At 40.4% G+C, this 18,674-nt stretch overlaps 1 protein-coding gene across 3 annotated transcripts in view; it reads right to left on the bottom strand.

Annotated features, from left to right (window-relative positions):
- Positions 1–4,154: 4,154 nt before the first annotated feature.
- VAPA (VAMP associated protein A) overlaps positions 4,155–18,674 on the bottom strand; it is a 37,749-nt gene continuing 23,229 nt past the window's right edge. For 2 of the 3 annotated variants that reach the window (XM_081263434.1, XM_081263432.1), the window contains 4 exons: positions 18,548–18,628; positions 12,561–12,695; positions 8,254–8,427; positions 4,155–4,912 (listed from right to left, as the gene is read on the bottom strand). In XM_081263434.1, coding sequence (XP_081119560.1) covers positions 4,754–4,912; positions 8,254–8,427; positions 12,561–12,695; positions 18,548–18,628 — 549 coding nt within the window. In that variant the 3' untranslated portion in view covers positions 4,155–4,753. The remainder of the gene's footprint in view (positions 4,913–8,253; positions 8,428–12,560; positions 12,696–18,547; positions 18,629–18,674) is intronic. The other variant, XM_081263433.1, reaches the window with a different exon arrangement.

Genomic DNA, 18,674 nt, shown 5'->3' with positions numbered 1-18,674 from the left:
GTTTAAACCATCATCAAATTCTGAAGGAAAACATGTTCATGTTGGCTTTTCGTTCAAGGTTGAGATGATGAGCAGTGTTTTATCCCTGGCTCACTACTTCTGGGGATAAACAGGAAAAAAAGGAAGTCTGAAAACTTAAAACCTGTAATGTCTTGAAGACATCACTGAGAAATACCTACGTCTTTAATGGAAAACAAAGGCATCACAAAATTACCACACTTATTTCCTCTTTAGAGACACTTGCCTTGACCAGCACACAGGAGATTCCTTCAGGTGGCTGAGGACCACAGCCCTGCACCAGACTACCTAAGCCCTACCCTTCCCTTTACTTAAATCCCTGCCGTCCAGGAGGTATCCTCCTGAGGTCTGTGAAGACCAAGCAAACTGACACACAGCAACAAGCACCTTGAAAATCATCATTAAATCTTGAGAAATACAGAAGCAAAATCCATCTCCTAGGTGGACACTTAGATCATACGTTCATGAAATTCCTCAAAGTGCTTTATAATTTCACACAACTTGCACTTAGAAATTAAAAACTTCTCAAAATTGCCCTGCTTTGGCATTCACAGCTCCCACTTATTTACAAAGTAAAAGCCTTTTTCCTGGGTCCTAGCAACCTGAGTTCACAGAGGCGGCTCTCTAAGCCATACTTACAGGTGACTCCTCCAATTTTTTTTTTTTTTTAGTTGTAGATGGACACAACTCCTTTGTTTTTATTTTTATGTGGTGCCAGGGATTGAACCCAGTGCCTGCTCACACATGCTAGGCAAGCACTCTACCCCTAAACCACGACCCGGCCTCTCCAATTTCTTGTTTAAAAGAAAAATTTCTGAAAAAGTTTCACCATATTATAGGAAATAAAAGTCCTAGGTGGGTGTTCCACATAGTTAACAACTGGAAAACAAGAACTTGGTTCTAAAATGAAAGTCTGATGATAGGGCTGTATGTATAACCAGGAGGCAACGGGCCAACCCAGTGAGCCCTTGTAAAACATCCCTAACCTTAAGAAAGTGACTAAAAATAAAGCAAAACACTTTTGTCATCACTTACACTTGGTTTTCAATAAACTGGACAAATGATCAAGATGCAAAAATAGGATAAAGTAGTATATAATGTGTGATGTGCTTGGAGTTTAATATTACACGGAAATAAAATGTCCATAGCAACTGGAGGGCAGAATTTGGCCTTTTCTACATTTACTTTCCAAATTGCTTAAAATGCACGCTATTCTGCAATCCAACATGCAGGAAGAAGAAAGTAAAATGCCTTTTCCCCAGGGATGTATATTCAAATGTCTTTGCACCATCCCTAGCAGGCTGGACATTCCCAAGGTGTCACTCACTGTCCTGCAGAGAACTCCCCTGGAGCTCAACTTCCCGCAGAGCAGGCTGCCAAATACGGAACTGAAAACTCAGCTGCTCTCATTTCCTACCAAGAAGTACCTTGAGGTCAGGAGCACACCTGCCATCAGACCCCAGTCCCAGCAGACACCCAGCTGTGAGCTAATACACAAACCATCGTGCTATGTGGAAGCAAAATTTGTGTGTTGTGAAAAAGAAAATTACACATCCCATTTTTCAAGTCTATTTATTCACAATAAATAATGGCTTACCTTCCCTTGAAAGCTAGAAAATGAAGATTGCCTATGGACCTGGATTTTTTTGTTTTCCTACAGTAAGCACTCATAAAGGTCAAATTTTTAAAATCTATGAACACACCAAAATCTCTTCATAAAGGCCAAATTTTTAAAATCTATGAACACACCAAAATCACTGGACAGAAATGTGCAAAGCTCTGGGAAAGCAATTGGTTGAGTCTGTCTACAGTGGCTGACCAAAATTAGGGGACATACTCCATAAAATGTGGGGGGTTTTGTAACCTTATTGTTAGACATAATGGTGTACTTCCAAAGGTCACAGCCCCCCAGCATGTAACAACTTCAGGAGGACGTCTCAAAGAAATTAAAAATATTATTTTGACCAGAATTCCTAAATTTGACCCTTTTTTCTCAAAGTGTATTTTCTTTGTTTACAGGTAACACACCACACACTCAGAACGCAATTCTTAAATTTGCTTCTTATAAATACAAGAATGGGCAAAAGTAGGACATGTGAGAGAAAGGAGGAAGGAAAGCAGTGCTCCCAGTGCCCCCAAACCCAAGGCCTGGCTGCTGGCCATCTGAGTATCCGCTCCACACACACCAGCCAGCAGGTTCTCAAGACAAAAACTCCTGACAGTGGAGACCACGAAACCTGCAGACCATCCATGGATACAGCAGGACCCTGTGGAAGGGTGGCTGTAGGTAGCCCATCTGAGCACACTTCACAGAGCGACTGACAAGCACAGAAAGGAACTCTGTACTCGGCACACGTGACTGGGGAGGCCCTGGAGGCCACATGGACTTGTGAGGTGCTGTCCAGGCTACAACCTACCTGGACCAGCCCGTGAGGCACTCTAGATGCCTTCCTGAGAACACAGCCATCAGTGCAGGTGTGGCCAGCCGGGAGGTGGCCGGCCTGAGCACCAGCGCCACTCCACAAGGCGGGAAGTCTCACAGGCACCTTAAAGGGCACTTCTGCTCATCAGGACAGTCATCTTCGTCAAATAAGTTTTTCCCCTACAAAGTTTCCAGTTACAGCTCTGCCTCTACCTGGGAGGCAAGGAAAACTCTAAGCTCTGGGAAAGCCTCAGATTCCTCAGCTATAAACAAAGGGGATGAGCACAAGAACTTCTAAGGAGCAGTCCAATAAGACAGGATTTTGCTTAATTTTTGAAAACCTACAACCTTCTTAAAGGTATCTGTGAATCATCAAGCTTGATACTCTCATCAGTGACACTGACTACATGGAGAGTTTTAAGATAAGGGATTGCTGATGTGCATTTACAGGATAAAAATGTCAAGAGTTTTTTTTTTTTTTTTTTTAGTACCAGGGATTGAGCTCTGGGGCACTTGACCCCCAAGCCACATCCTCAGCACTAGTTCTTTGTATTTCATTTAGAGACAGGGTCTCACTGAGTTGCTTAGCACCTCCCCATTGCTGATGCTGGCTCTGAACTCCCAGTACTCCTGCCCCAGCCTCCAGAGCACTGCACCTGCCAGACTCACTTTTCCTTTAGCAGCACTTTCCCAGTTGCGAGGGGCCGGGTCTTTAGCTGGCAACAAAGCCGACAGCAGTGGAGACATGACCCACAGCAGGCAAGCAATGTCTCCGCACCACTGTTTTTAGGTTTTGGATACAAGCAAGAGGTTTTTATTCAAAATAACAATGCATGGGATCTGACAAATCCAAAACAATTTTGAAATAAAAAGTAACACAATACCTGAGAACACTTCACTGTTTTTACAAAATGTATGCGTGACCTGAGCTGCCATGCTTCACCGCACCACATGTAGCCCCCAAACCCCACTCCCTCACGTAGAGTGTGCGTCTTTTACAAAACCAACACTTATGTTCAAGAATAAAAATTCACTTGTACTACACTATACTCAGTTGAAAACTGACCATCTTTTCTCTGGTTCCAAAAATTTTTATTTTGGAATAGTACAAATAAAATAAAGGAAGACATAATTGCAGAAAGTGGCAGACCCCATAATGAACACCCATACTGAGAATATATTTCACATGGTTAACAGATCTTGCGAAGGAGACGAATTTTTTCCCCCAGAAAATTCCAGGTTTACTCAGTAATACTAAATTTCCACAATGGAAATTTGAGTGTCAAATTGGGCAGGAAGAAGTCATTTAACTTTTAGCTATGAGGTATGTTATAAAGTAATAAGAATGATTAAGCTGTTGAAAACACTTCAAGCTGAGTAGGTCCTTCCTGAGAAGGCACTAAAGAACCTACTAAGGGGTAAAGGAAACAAATGCAAGCCACGTGGCACACACACACACTAAAATCATTTCACTTTTATTCTCGTGGCATTTGGTTACTTTATACTTCTTATAAAGACAATTATCTTCCAAAATATCAAAAAAGCTAAAATTTGATCCATTCCTTTCCTTAATAAAACACAGACTATAAATTACAATCAGGTAGCATCTGGACGGGTTTCAACGCAAGAGAATGGTGCGCCATGAATTTCTAATCACCACACAGTGGACACTGGTCCCCCTCCAATGACACCACGGACACAAGCAGGCTATCGAGCAAGAATCTGTTAACAGTTTTATTTTTTTTTATGTTAAATACCATGGGACAGGATTGTAAGGATGAAAAACTCAGTCAACAACTGCCTCACGAGGGATAAGAAAAGTTCTGCCATGATATTAGCAAAGGTAGAGGGAGATTTACACTAAGAGGCACCACTTCCCACAGAACACCTCTTGGCGCTTCCTGAATGAGTGGGATTAGCAATCTAAACAAATCATGTTTCAAGAGGCAACAGCAACAGATAAAATTTAAAGGGATTATTAAAATAACATTTACAAGACTCGGAACAATTCTTGAACTCTTATTAAAACCACAAAGAAAGAACAATTCTTTATTTATGAATTTCATAAAGGACTGAATGTGCAACTGACATCTGCTAGTGATGATCTGGTAATGTACAATTTGTCCAGTAGCCGAACAGTTTGTTTTTATTGTGTTTTCTAACCGTAAGAGATCATTAAAGGCAAAGCCTATATGACGCTGTACACACAAAAAAATGGTCACCGTGGGCCATACTACCAATGAAATGGTAGGTAAACAAATCTTTTTCTGGTCAAGAGAAAAAAAAAAGAAATAGCACTCTGCATGCTTCGCTCTACAAGATGAATTTCCCTAGAAAGAATCCAATGAAAATGGCTGCAATTACAACAAGAAGTGAAGGAAGAGGACTGGTGACGTTATCTCTGAAGGACGCAGTTGAGGTGGATCCAGGTTTATCCGAATGTGCTACCTTTCTGAGCCTCAAGCCTTCATCCTGCGGAGGAAAAAATCCACAAAAAGATTTTAAAAACAAACATACGCAACTGGAAAAGGGGGGGGGGTGGTTAAGTCTATAGAGATGGAAAGATCAGGGCTTGCCTAGTGGCAGAGTGAGCAAGGATAACTGCCAATGCGTTAGGAAACTTTTTGGAGTCTTGGAAAGACTTGAAAAATTGGATTATAGTGATGGCTGCACAATTCTCTAAATCTCCCAAATATCACTAACCATACACTCCCAAGGAGTGTCTTCACAGGATGTAAATTATACCTCAATGATACAGGCATAGTGGCCCAGGCCTGAAATCCCAGCAACACAGGAGGCTGAGGCAGGAGGATCACAAGTTGAAGGCCAGCCTCAGCAACTTGGCAAGACCCTGTCTCAAAAGATAAAAAAGACTAGGGGTGCAGCTCAGTGGTACAGTGTCTCTGTGTTCAATCCCAGTACCACAATCAATCAACAAATAAAACTGAAACTGAAAAAATTTGTCTCCTTCGCAAGATCTGTTAACCATAATTATGTACATACATTTATTTCTATGATGGCCCAAGGTATTTAAAAAAGGTTACACCTGTCTTGACCCAATCACAGTCATTACTAGATTTTCTGACAAGTCTATTGATTCACTTTGGCTCAGGAACCCACATGGCAGAGGAACAGGGGGAAGAGATGGGACACTACAGGATTTGGGGGCCAGGGAGATTTCAGTATGAAATTTAAAGAACTCAAAGCAGGGATGCTGGTGTGCAGAGGGCGAGCTCTGGGTATGGTCTATATAGCAAGAACAGTCACATTTCCTTAAAAGCGGCATATTAAGGCAGAGGTGGGATACTGTGCTCAGAGCACCCATTGGAAGCTCTGCACCTGGACTGGAGACTGATGTCTTGCCTTTAGTGTCAAAGTGACTTGGATCCAGGCAGTAATAGGCCACTTCTCTCCAAGTGAAATGGCTTCTCACAGCAAGTGCAGGACAGTCTGTGTACCACGGAGCAGGGTTTCTCATGACAAGGTGGCAGGCCCAAAGCATGAGGCAGCGATGATGCCCCGTGCTGTGCAGGGCACACACTGGGAAACACTGACACCCCCCCACCAGCCTAGTCTCAAACGCGAGCTCCTCTTTCTTGTCTCGCACAATTGCTCTACTCTGCTTATAAACACATGATCCTCAACTTTATGATGGTTCAACTTACAATTTTTGACTGCAGGGTAGTATGACAATGATATACATTCAGTAAAAAATGCTCTGAACTTTGACCTCTTTCCAGTATAAGCAACACAGGGCACAGTCCTCTCTTGCCATGCCTGAAGCCACATGATCCCAAGGGGAGCCACCAACACCCTACAGTGTGCTTTGTTCCTAAGCTGGGATGCTTGATGAGTGCATCAAATCCATGTCTGACTTTTTGATATTTTCAGGTTATGAAGGGCTTCTCAGTATGCAATTCCACCAAAAGCCAAGGAGCATCCATCCGTAAGCACTAACTGGAATAATATACCTAAGAGCCATTACTAGATTTTCTGGAATTGGGCTTTTTTTGATCTTACACAAAGTAAAAAGAAGTTCCAAGTAAAAAGAGCAATAAGCTCCAGCTACACAGCACCAACATCTGAAGACTTTTAACTATTTCCCACGATTCTGACTCCCTAGGTCTAGGAGTATATAGTTTTTTTAAAAGCCTAGTGGGTGACTGAGATGCAACCTGGACTGAATTATCACAGGACTAGAGGAGTTACAGAGAGCAATGACCAGACACGAGCAAGAGCAAATCTGACAACACAGTATGATGGGCCTTGTGTGGGATACTGGGGGCCTAGGGTTCATTCTGTAAGCCAGTGATCTTTCTGGGTGTCTCATTTTTCTTTTTTTAAACAGTAGAATCCTTTTCAAATAAAATCCCATCTAGAACATCAGCATGTAAGAGCAGAGGCCAGGAACCAAGCCTTGCCTGCTGCTGTCCCTGGTTCTCCTACCTATTCCCTGTCCCTCCCCACCCATGCCATCCCTTCAGTTGCAGTGGCCTTGAGAGTAAGTCTGCAGAGCATCCTAAGGAGCACACCTTTCACCAAAGAACAGAAGTCACCGCAGGAAAAGCAAAAAAGCACATCATCCTAAAGCCCCTTGGTGTGTGGATGTGAGAGACACTCTTTCCACTTTCTGGAATGGGGGACCTTGAGGAGGCGCTATGGAATGTGAAGAAATAAGTCCCAAACATCCATTCAAAGAATTCTTCAGTGGAGTTCAGAGATCAACTTAAGATACTGTGCCTCAATTCAGAGTGTACTTCCTGATTCCTGAGTACATTTAACAGAAGGAATATCAAGCAGACTAAATATCAGAATTTAGATGATTTCCTTATATACACTTTTATATCATGTTGTAATGTGATCAGGCTAAAAGAAAATTTAAAAGTACTCAGGTCTTAAAGCAAGTAATCACTTGCCAAAAGCAAATCATTCACCAACTGCGCACATGGTCAACTCCAGCCTCCCTTGCCAGTCATCTAGTTCACCACTTAAACAACGACCCTGTGCACGTGCCCAAGAAGCACTGCCGGCTGGGCACAGAGGCAGCGACAGGCCTCAACCATGCTCCTGCTGAAGGGAGAGAAGACTGCACTGAAGACGACAGCACTGCGTCCCAGGTGAAGTTGTGCATGGTGTGTATTGTGAGGAAAGGGACAGGATTCACCTGCAGTCAGAAGAGCCTATGCTAGAGCAAAAGAGGGATGACAGGAGGGCATTTCCTCAGAACAGCCTAGCCCAAGTGTCTGTGTCAACACAGACCACTGTGCGCTGCAGATGTGAACCACGTGCCACTATACATTTCCACTGTACATTAAAAATAGAGAGCTTGGTAAGTTTTAGTAAAATATTTTATTCAACCCAGTAAATCCAAAATATTTTTATCTCAGTAAATAACAAAACAATAAAGAGATTCTACTTTTTTGGTACTGAGTCTTCAACACTACCTTGTGTTTTATGCCCACAGACACCTAGTCTGAACTCATGTTTGACAGCTCCACGCAACTAGTGACTGCTGAGGACAGCAAGCAACACGTCTCAGGCAGTTCAGGGTGAAAATACAGAGATACAAGGTCAGTAGAAATCAGAGGAGGTGAGCAGACCCCAGCAGATCACAAATGACTAACTAGGAGGTCTGCCTGCTAAAGCCAGGAGGGTCAGGGTGAGACGGGAAAGAGACAGGCTGACAAGCATGGGGACAAGGCAGAACACAGTCTAACTGGGAGGAAGAAGGAAGTGGTGACTCTGGACACACTAAGACGGCCTGTAAAATGGTTGGAGGGTGCACCTCCGACTCCTTCAACCAACACACTTACCCTCAGATGTCGATTTTCTTCTGACAGCTTCATCATCTCTCCCTGAAGTCTTTTACACTCTTCCATGAGCTTCCTTGTTTCGGTATCATTGAGTGAAACACTGTGCGGTTTTGGCATGGGTCCATCTTGCTTAGATGCGTTCAGTGGAACAGCTTTGCTAGGTTCCATATCATTCTGTACAAAGATATGGAGAATTTTTAAACTCAACAACCATGTAAAATTCTACATCTTTCCTTTCCCCAAAATTCTTGAAAACTTTTGACAATTTTTAATTTCATTAATAAGATTTTCTATACCAAATATTATGGTTATATGCAAATGATTTAAAAAGTCCTAAACCAGTTAAGTACCAGCAGTAGAGAAGCTAAATAGGCAGCACTCCCATCCTCTACTCCCACGGCCCCTGGCACTTACCTTACCACAGCACTCATCCTACATCACAATCATGTATCTGTGAAGGTCTTTCCTACAACACTTCAAAGGTTGGGACAGCAAGAACCATTTACCTTTGCATTTAACCTCTAACCCCAACACTTTGGTTATTCAATGAAAATATGCTGGATGATGCCAACACTCAAAATATGAAGGTCATTTTCAGTGCTCAGATTCTGCACAAAGAGGGGTTGGGGACTTGGGGGGATATTATCCTAATCATTACAATGAAATCAGAAACTGCCTAAGCAAAAAAGACTCAAAAGAAAGCGCTTCTGTTAATGGGAAACAGTAAATGAAGAATTTAAATATTGAAATGGAGGTGATAAACACAAACATATTCTTGCAGAGAAAGAGGGAAGGAGTTTAAGAAGTCTATGATCTAAACATAAACCTTAAACCCTTAGTAATACTGTCAGCTTTAATATGTGGGGCTCACTGTGGGATAAGAGTAAGTAGCACCTGAGGTCCTTTCCACACTAAGGCCAAGTCTTCCTCCCTCCTGACACTACTAACTACGTCAAGCTGGTGAGAAGGGCTAGAGATACACACACAGTGCCTGCGCGTCCCCTCAAAACCCTTTGACCAACACCCTTTTCACCACCACACACGGCTTCAGCAGCAGTGGGGCAAGCCTTCCTTCTCATTTTGTCTAAATGTCTTATGGTTAAGTCTCACAGGCCTGGGGTGTAGCTCAGTATAGAGCTTTTGTCTAGCATGCACAGGTACTGCGTTCCATTCCCAGTAAACCCCCCTCCCCAAAAAAATTTAAGATAAAATATCTAGATACTCAGCTGTAAACTGCTAACAAAGACATCTGCAAAATCAATGCTGTGGCCCTTCCACAGAACTCATAGAAGCTGCAGGAAAACACCATCCCTGCTGTCAAAGGCGAGCAGAGGGTAAAGAGACCATTTGCCCAAGAGGCAGAAGGGTGTGTCTCAGGGAGAAAACTGGCTTCCCCGGGTCTAGACCCTCACAGGAATGCTCCTGCTTGGCAGAGGCTCTAACACACCACGCCACACAGCTGCACTTGTCTCCACACCTGTCCACTCTTCTTCAGGCTTCATGGCTGAGAGGGGCTCAGAGCCTACTCAATGTCCTCTGAGCTTTTCTGTTCTAGCCTTCTCGTTCTTCACCTTCATCTCCCCAGTGAGCAACCAATCCCACCTCTACTATTAAAAGTCCATTTCAGGTAGACTTTGCTCTCTGCCAGTATTCTTTCCTGTTCTTTTCCCTAATTTAAATTAACTTTTAAATGACTGTCCAAGTGTGCTCAAAGGGCATCCTAGCACAAAGCCAACTTCTGCTACCTCCATGCAGGAGGCAATGTTCAATAATACGGCAACAAACAATCTTCAGGTTCTAGTGAAGAACTGAAGAAAAAAATCATGTTTGTATCAGAAAGCTGACTGAAACATCAGGAAGACACACATGTGGCCAACAGTGAGAGGAATTAAAGAATCATTGAGCTCTTCACCACTGGATTTTTATTTTTAAATGAAAATTCTCAAAAGTTTAAAAATCACTAACCCAACATGGGCTCATGTTTTCTTCCTGTTTCTCATACTCATTTTATAAAATCTCCAGGCATATCATTCTGCTTTATTGATTTGCTTGTGTATCTTTTCACTTTCATTTAAAATATAACATACCATTAAGAATTCTGTTCTGTGCCTTATCAAACATTTCACTTTGGTTAGGAGTTTGATGAGAGGTTTCCCATTCTGTGGGATTTTAAATCAATGAATTATCCTCTTATAGTGATGGAATCAGATGTTGATTTCCATATTGAAAGTTTTCTAAATGTTGTTATATTACTTTTATAACAATATATTTCATACCCAACTTATGGAGAATAACCATTAAGACTAGAATGCAAAGGATATATAATAAAGCTTAAATATACTTTGAGCCAAATCTATAAGACAAGCTACACAGAATAGTTACATAACATACTATTAAGCCCCTACAAACCAGTCAACATACATAGCAGACGTAAAGAAATCTAATTTATTTAAGTATATTTAATGTAGATAGATAACCTAACTTGGCTGGGGGTAATGGGGGAGGGCTGTCATTCACGTAGTGACAATCTGAAGAGCCTGATGGGAAGCACTAGGCAGGTGTGACTTTAAGTGAATGCCTCCATTCAGGAGCTCCGTTAGTGAGGGCTTAGTGAGGGCGTTAGTGAGGGCGGCTGCAGGAAACAGCTTGTCCCTTGAGAGGTGCTTCAGACTGGTCCAGAAAGAGGAGACTGGTTGTTCTGAGAACCATGAAACAAGCAAACTAGAAGGATTCAACATGCTGTGACTCTTGATAAACTGAAGAACAGCAGTAACGTTACATTAACATTTAATACTGCGGCTGAGAATAGACTGAAAGGTCAAGAAGTGGATTACCTAAGACAGGACAACATGTACTACATTGCATTCTTCCACGGCTTTATATTATTAGTTAGCCTGTCTGTGGAAGTCCCTCCATCTATACTCTGCACTCCTTTTCAAAAGGGATCAGAATTTGAATTCCAATATTACAAACAATTCCACTGAAGGCAATTAGATAGAGGGAGCCCCAGCCTGGAAACAGAAGGGGAAAGGTCAAGTGTAAGGCAAAGGAGTGACTGCAAGCCCTGGGAAGAACAAAGGAACTGAATGTCACCAACACAAGGCTGCATTCTCAGAGTAAGGGACAGCAGCACGGAGGGAGTGGGGCTGACAGGGGTCCTATGATATGAACATCGGGATTAGAACCTTAACCATGAATTGAATAACAAGGTTGCCTGAAATCATTTTTCTAAACAACCAATCTACTATTTCTCTAGGACCATTATTCCCAGAATCAGTTTAACTACAAATCACAAAAAAGTATGAGACATTTAGATAAAGGATAATAATTTTCAAAGCCTTATTAGCATGTAAATCCATTGTAAGCCAAATCAAAGTATAAACAATCTGTTAAAACTGCATGCTTTATGCCACACACAGTGGCACAGGCCTGTGATCTCAATGATTTAGAAGGCAGGAGGATCATAAGTTCATGGTCAGCCTGGGCAACATAGTGAGACCCCGCCTCAAAATTATTTAAAGGTGGGGGGGAGGGGTATGGACTGGGGAGGTAGCTCAATGGCAGAGCACCCTTTCAAGTCCCCAGTACAGCAAAAAGGGAGGGGGTGTTAAAAAATTCTCAAGTTTCCTGTAAGCAAAAAATGATAAAGGGAATCATATTACACCCATTCCTCCACCAAAGTCAGCGTTAATCTTAGTCATAGAGTGGCATTTTATCCAAGTGTATATTAAGTACACACACGCACACACACGCCACATACACAAACGTTAATATTAAAATTATAACTAAGGACTTGAGGGCTTTAGCTACAAATTCTCCTAACTTGGGGCATTACAAATCATCAACAATGACAGTTACAGGAAGGTTACTATATTTGTACTTGATAACAAAATATAAAGTGTAATTTCACTTATCTTTTTTATATAAACACAAATACTTTGGAAAGCAGTGCCTGCCAGCTCCCATCTTTACAGCTACACCTGCCGACTTGACTCAGATAAGCAACAAAAGCCTTGGTTAGCACGTGCTTTCCAAATCTCATTCCCAGGAAAAATTACACCAGCTTAATAATGTTCACACTTACTTTGTCCTGCTTACTACTGCAATTTTATTACGTGATAAGGTTTTTTTTTTTTTTTAGAACAGAATCATCAGTGCGCATGATTTTTAAGTGCTTTGTGGTTCTATTATAATCTTAAACAGTTCAAAAATTCAATTCTATCCACATCATATAACACACAATACCACTTATCTGCTTTAACTGTAGCACTAGTAGACGCCTAGTCTGTTAGCTCCCTGTGACAAACCTTCTGCTTCTCCTGTTTGAACACATTGAGTCCCCTGGGGTCACTCTTCGTGTGAAAACTGCCAGGTGTTGCAACTGTGTTGTTGATGCTGCTCCCTGAGGTGACAGTCGAAACAATCCCTGGTGGAGTTATGCCCTGAGATGGCATGGGAAACACATTCTCAGATTCAACCAAATTCTGCCTTCTCCTGTATAATACTGGGAATGACTGACAGACAGTATTAGGCTCTACAACATTCATATTTTACTCTATAAAAATGTGTTACACATAAGAAACAATATGAACAAATAATAGCTCTGTGAAAGCAAAAAATACAAGTTTCTGAACTAGCTTTTTATATTATTTCTCAAATAAAATTAGCTATGATCTATCTGTATTATGATCAGTTAACTACATACACTATGATAGCTTCTTACTGTCCTAAAATTAATAACTTTGAATAACTCTGACTTTGTGGTTCTTAACATTTGTTTTTCTGGGTTTTTTTTTTTTTGTTTGTTTGGTTTTTTTTACTAATTTATACTTGTCAATGTGAAAAACAAAAGAGCACTTCCATGTTTTCTTACCTTTGATACCACTTAACTTGAACATTTTTTCCCTTTGATGTTCAAAAATGCAATGATTTGCAAACCTCTTTTTGTACTCAGAAACTCAACATACAGACAGACAGACAGACAGACAGACACACACACACCCCAGAACAATGAACCTGGAGTTATTAACTCCACAGCTCTATAACTCTTCAATTTCCTTTGGTACAGATAAAAATAATATTCTATAAAAAGGCTGGAATAGACTCTGAAATAATACTTACTGGTATCAAATATGTTTTCTGTCTTAGAAAACAAAGTATATTTTTAACCATAAAATGTCTTTCTATATATGCCCCTTGAAATTTTATTGTTCTGAAGTCTTCATTAAAACAAATCTGTTATTTTTTTCCTAGAAAATGTCATCATAAGCTAATAAAAGCATAAATAAAATACTAAAGAAATCTGGAAATTGCCAAGTGAAGTTAAGACCACAAAAATTGTTTTAAAATTCTTGGACACAAAACACTACACAGGTTATAAATATTTCACATTAAATCCTGGGGGAAAACTACCACTAATTCGACATTAGGCATTACATGATATAAAACTGTCAAAAATTAGGTGAAGTCCATGGTTCCAAGAACCCCGTTCTACAGAACAGTCCACACCCAAGTATTCCCTGCCTCCCTCCAGTTGTCCACCCCCAGGAGCGTGCTGAACTCCAGTGCTAGCACTGGCCACCTTGGCCCCTGGTGAACTGCAACACACCCAGTCACATACCTGCCATTCCCTAGCACCAGGTACCATGCCCCCGAAGGTACTTGAGGATAGTAGTAATGTATACCTGTTGTCCAGAGAAAGTTACAATCCTAACTCATTTTATTCTAAAACAAAAGTGCTCTTGGGTCTCCTTGGCCATCCTATCTATGATCCTAATTAGCCATTTCCCAAAAAGAAACTCACACTGTAATGATGGATGGTTCAAATAAAAGCTATTTTGTCACACATAATTTCTTAGAGTGTTAAAATGAAAACACAGATCCAACCACTCCACTTCTAAGGCTGGCTCCCTTCATACCTTACAAGATGATCACAAAAGTTCAATCATTTTCTTATTTAAATATTCAATGTCCTAAAATCTCTGGAGAAATAAAACACAACTCTTCCCATTGTTTTCAGAGTGTGTAAATGCCCAAGAACTCTCAGCACACCTAAAAAGATCATGACTCTCAAAACAAGTGTGTCATACTTTCATGACCACACTCAAAGGCCTGCAGACTTACTGGGAGGGCAAGAATCTAGTGGGGCAGTAATGTGAAGGAGTGGGACACACTGAACTAAAATCACCTAGACCTGTGCCACGTTTGAGGAAAAAAGCATCAACAACTGATCCAGCTACTACTACAAACTATCTGCTCTCCAAAATATCCAAATTCTTGACTATGAAGATCAAATTCTGATAACAGACTCTTTATAAAGTAAATGACCAAAAAAAGAATTGGTAACAGTGCAAGCTGACACATTAGCTTGACTGTGGCCATCATTTCACAATGTGCACGCACAGTGTTACGAACTGAACATGGGCTTGTCCACTGCAGCCAGCAATGAACAGGGCTGAATGTGGATCACACATGCCACCAAGACTCATACATCAGGCCACGCTGTCACCAGCCACCTGCTCAAGCCAAGATGAGCAGTGCTGACATATTTCACACAACAGAAACAGGGCCAGGCGCATCAATCAGTGGCTGAGCCCTTGCCTAGCACCACACCTGAGTTCCAACCCCAGAAGGGCTAAGTTAACTTACAAAAGAGTCAAAAAAGATCTCAAAGAATTTGCTGTTACAATCATAACTACAAACGAAAAAGCACATTTTGTCCTCTATTCTTTTACAACATTTCCATCAATCTCTCACATTTAGAAATGTATATCCTTCGAGTAAGGGAATGTGATCTTTAATCAAGTTTCCTAAGTCAGAATTCAACTTTGCAGAGCATTTTATCAATTTACCTGAAGAAAACTGACTAGACCTCATACTATCCAATAATGCCCAACCTTCTTTTCTAAAGATAAATTTCATACTAAACCTAGGCTAAACATATACAGAAGGGAGATATTAAGTAATCATATCTATGACAGCTAGAAAGAAATCAATAATGTCAAATACAACTTTAAGAAGTTTAATCAACCTCACATACTGGCAATTATGAACTAGAAGTTATCAACACAGTCTAATTATACATAACGTAACATGGAGGAAATGTTTTCCATGTAATTTTATAGATTAAACACAGTCTGTCATGAAGACTTCAGATTTGGTGCTTCGGTTTCACATTTTCCATAAAGGATAAGATGACTTGATGACTTGACAGAAAGTCCTACCATCATCCAACATACAAAACTGGCTTGTGCCAGGCTATCGTGAACATACATACATTTCTTGCAGAATCTGAAGGTCAGCAGCACAACAAGAATGAGTTTAAGTAGCAATACTATATTCAAAGTGCATTTTTCTGAACACTGGATAATCCAAAAGTTACTTATGTTATATTAAATTGTTAAATGCTGGTCTGCATATATTTACTTACTGCAGACCCTCTCAGAGCCTATATTACTCAAATACACAACATGATCCCTTCTGGTAGCCATGATCTTTGAAGTACTTTTTCAAACTCAATTGACCATAAAACTCTGCCAAGCTCATGTTTTGGGGAAAACTGCCATATAAAAACACAGCCGTGGCGTGGTCTGGGGATGTAGCTCAAGTGGTACAGTACTTGCACAGCACACACAAGGCCCTGAAGTTTGATGTCCACTACTGTCAAAAAGAAAGAAAACAAAAACAAAAAAAAAAAAAAGGTATATTTAATCCCCTCTTCTTCTTAACATAAGCACTCATCAATGAAGGTCATCTCAAGCCTGTATACAATATAGACACGATTTTCATACATTTTTATTTGATAAATTTGAAAGTGGTATGTCTCATTTTATGTGAAAAACCTGAAAGTGAATTTCAATAATTAAAGAATGTCCATCAAAAATTAAAAGAGCAAGGCTAACGAGCCATGAGTCATAACCCATATCTACAATGCTGCTATATCAAAACACTACTTCAACTGGCTCATACAAATACCTACCCACTCTTCTTAGAATCAGTAATACAATTTTCATATTCTGAATTATTCAAAAATCTTCAAAAACATATCCTAGCCACAAAATTAAAGAAATGAAAGGACCCACATCATCGTATGTGTTGACATGATTTTACCACTAAAACTCTGCCATGTGAAAGAGTACCTTCAAATGACAAATGGGTCTCCCTCTCATCTTGGTCAGAAGAATGGTTTGATAAAAATACCAATAAAATTCAAAATCAATCTCACCCTAGATGTGCCATCTTGCACTGAGAGGGCCCTGAGCTCCTTGAAGGAACAGGTGGCTCAGGTCTAGGCCTGGAAAGACCCTGCCATGCTAGACACCAAGAAAGTACCAAAGTCTAGCAGTGTCAAAGGGACCAAAGATCAACTTGCAAAACCTACTCCCAACCAATTTGAGAGCCAACAACAACAGAAAGGAATCCAAATCTTCCTCTATTTAAACAGTATAGAAAGTATAAGTGAGAAAGAGGAGGACTGCAACACCAAAGGGAGGCTTGCCAATCAACTCACCTTTTTAAACCTGTAACTGAGAGAATTTACTGCCCCTATAAACTCAAATCATTCAATCACCAAATGTTAGATGAGCACTAGTTTCTCACTACAAGAATTCTTAGTACATCAAGTAGGAACAAAACATCACCTTTAAAGAACCTTAAATGAACTAATACAATTTCAACACTACTGATGTTTTGGGCAAATCCTTGTCACCTTTAAAGAACCTTAAATGAACTAATACAAAACATTACTGATGTTTTGGGCAAATCCTTGTCACAGCAGCTATCCAGTGCACTGTATGAAACTGAGCAGCATCTACACAGATGCATGCAGCAAGGCTCCCCACCTACCAGTGTTGGCATGCTGCCTGCGCTGGGGGGATGCTGGATAAGAACCACTCTCACCAGAGGGAGAGGCTGTGGTGCTGTGCCTCCTAGCAAGAACAGCGCCTTCAGGTCCTGCCCAGTCCTACCCTCAGCATAACAAAGCTGGATTTCATCAGGCACCAGACCCAAGTTCCAATTACTGGAAACGCCAAGGACAGACAAAGTCAAATGAGGCTGTGAGGATGCATCAGCAAAGACCAAATGTGGGGAAAAGTCTAGAGGCAAACAAGTTCCCTTATTAGAAAAAGGGAGGGACCTCAAGATGACAAGACGTAAGACACACCTCATCCATAATACCATTGAGACTTTACATTTACTTCGATTCAAACAAACTGCAAAAAAAAATCTGGTATGAGAAAAATGTAAATGCTTCCTGGACAGTTTGATATTCATGAAACAAATTTTAAAGGCATAATAATGGTCTTCATGTTAAAACACTTTTATCCTTATAAAAAATCTTTTGAAAAATATGCATTAAAATAGTTACAGATGAAATTATGATTTGCCTTAGAACCAATCAAGTGATGGGAAGTAGTAGGGTTTAATTAAATAAGATCAAGCACGAATAAGTAATTATTTGAGATGGTAACAGGTTCACAGGGGCTCGCTGTAGTAAATCCTGCCTGCTTTTCTAGGTGTTTTTCTAACTAGGAGTTTTTCAAAACAGCTATACACATTCACAGACTACTGGTTTGATTTTGATCTTCCTGAACACTCTACCAACTCAGACCTCAATAATCTATTTTCCTCATACTCATCAATAAGCAACAAAAAATTATTTACTAAAGAATAAAATCATGGGCTGAGGTCGTGGCTCAGTGGTACAGCGCTTCCCTAATATGTATGGCACTGGGTTCAAGTCTCAGTACCACATATAAATAAATAAAGGTCCATCAACAACTAAAGGAATGTTTAAAATAAATTAATTAATTAATTAAATAAAATCACATCGATTTTGACCAAAAACAAAAGTGAACACAGTATTTGGGAAAGGCCAAACCCTGCATAAATATGTATCCATATAAATTAAATTCTTTATCCCAAGACTGCCAAAATGTAGCTGCCAAAAAGCAGCTTATATCCATTCCCTAAATATACTTATATATGTATGCATCTCATTCTAAAATAGAACTAGATGTGGTTTAAGTGGACAAAACTTAGAATTAAATAAGTTGTCCCCATTCTGCACCTTGGACCAAAGAGGTGAGTACTTCTTTCTTTCTTGGATGAGTAAAAGGTTATGAAAAAAGCATATCACCTTATTTGAACTTAAAAAAGCACTAAGTTTCATTAAGTGGACTAGCCATAGCACATATACCCTAAAGGTCAAAAACAGAAGCAAAAAAACAAAAACAAAAACAAAGAATCTAACAAAGGTCAATAAGGTCCAATTTTCTTACACTTAACTACTTACCAACTTGTCGTTTTCACTCGGCATTTCAAAAACACATCTCAATTTAGAATCCATTAATTCATCGGGTTTTGCCTCTTTCCACTGAAAACAAACAAAACCAGGCATGAGACAAAAGAGCTCAGGGCTC

This window comes from Spermophilus citellus, assembly GCF_964194105.1.
Source record: "Spermophilus citellus genome assembly, chromosome: 12".
Classification (NCBI taxonomy): Eukaryota; Metazoa; Chordata; class Mammalia; order Rodentia; family Sciuridae; genus Spermophilus; species Spermophilus citellus.
Note: the sequence above shows the minus strand (reverse complement) of the source record. Positions and strands in the feature narration are given on the sequence as shown.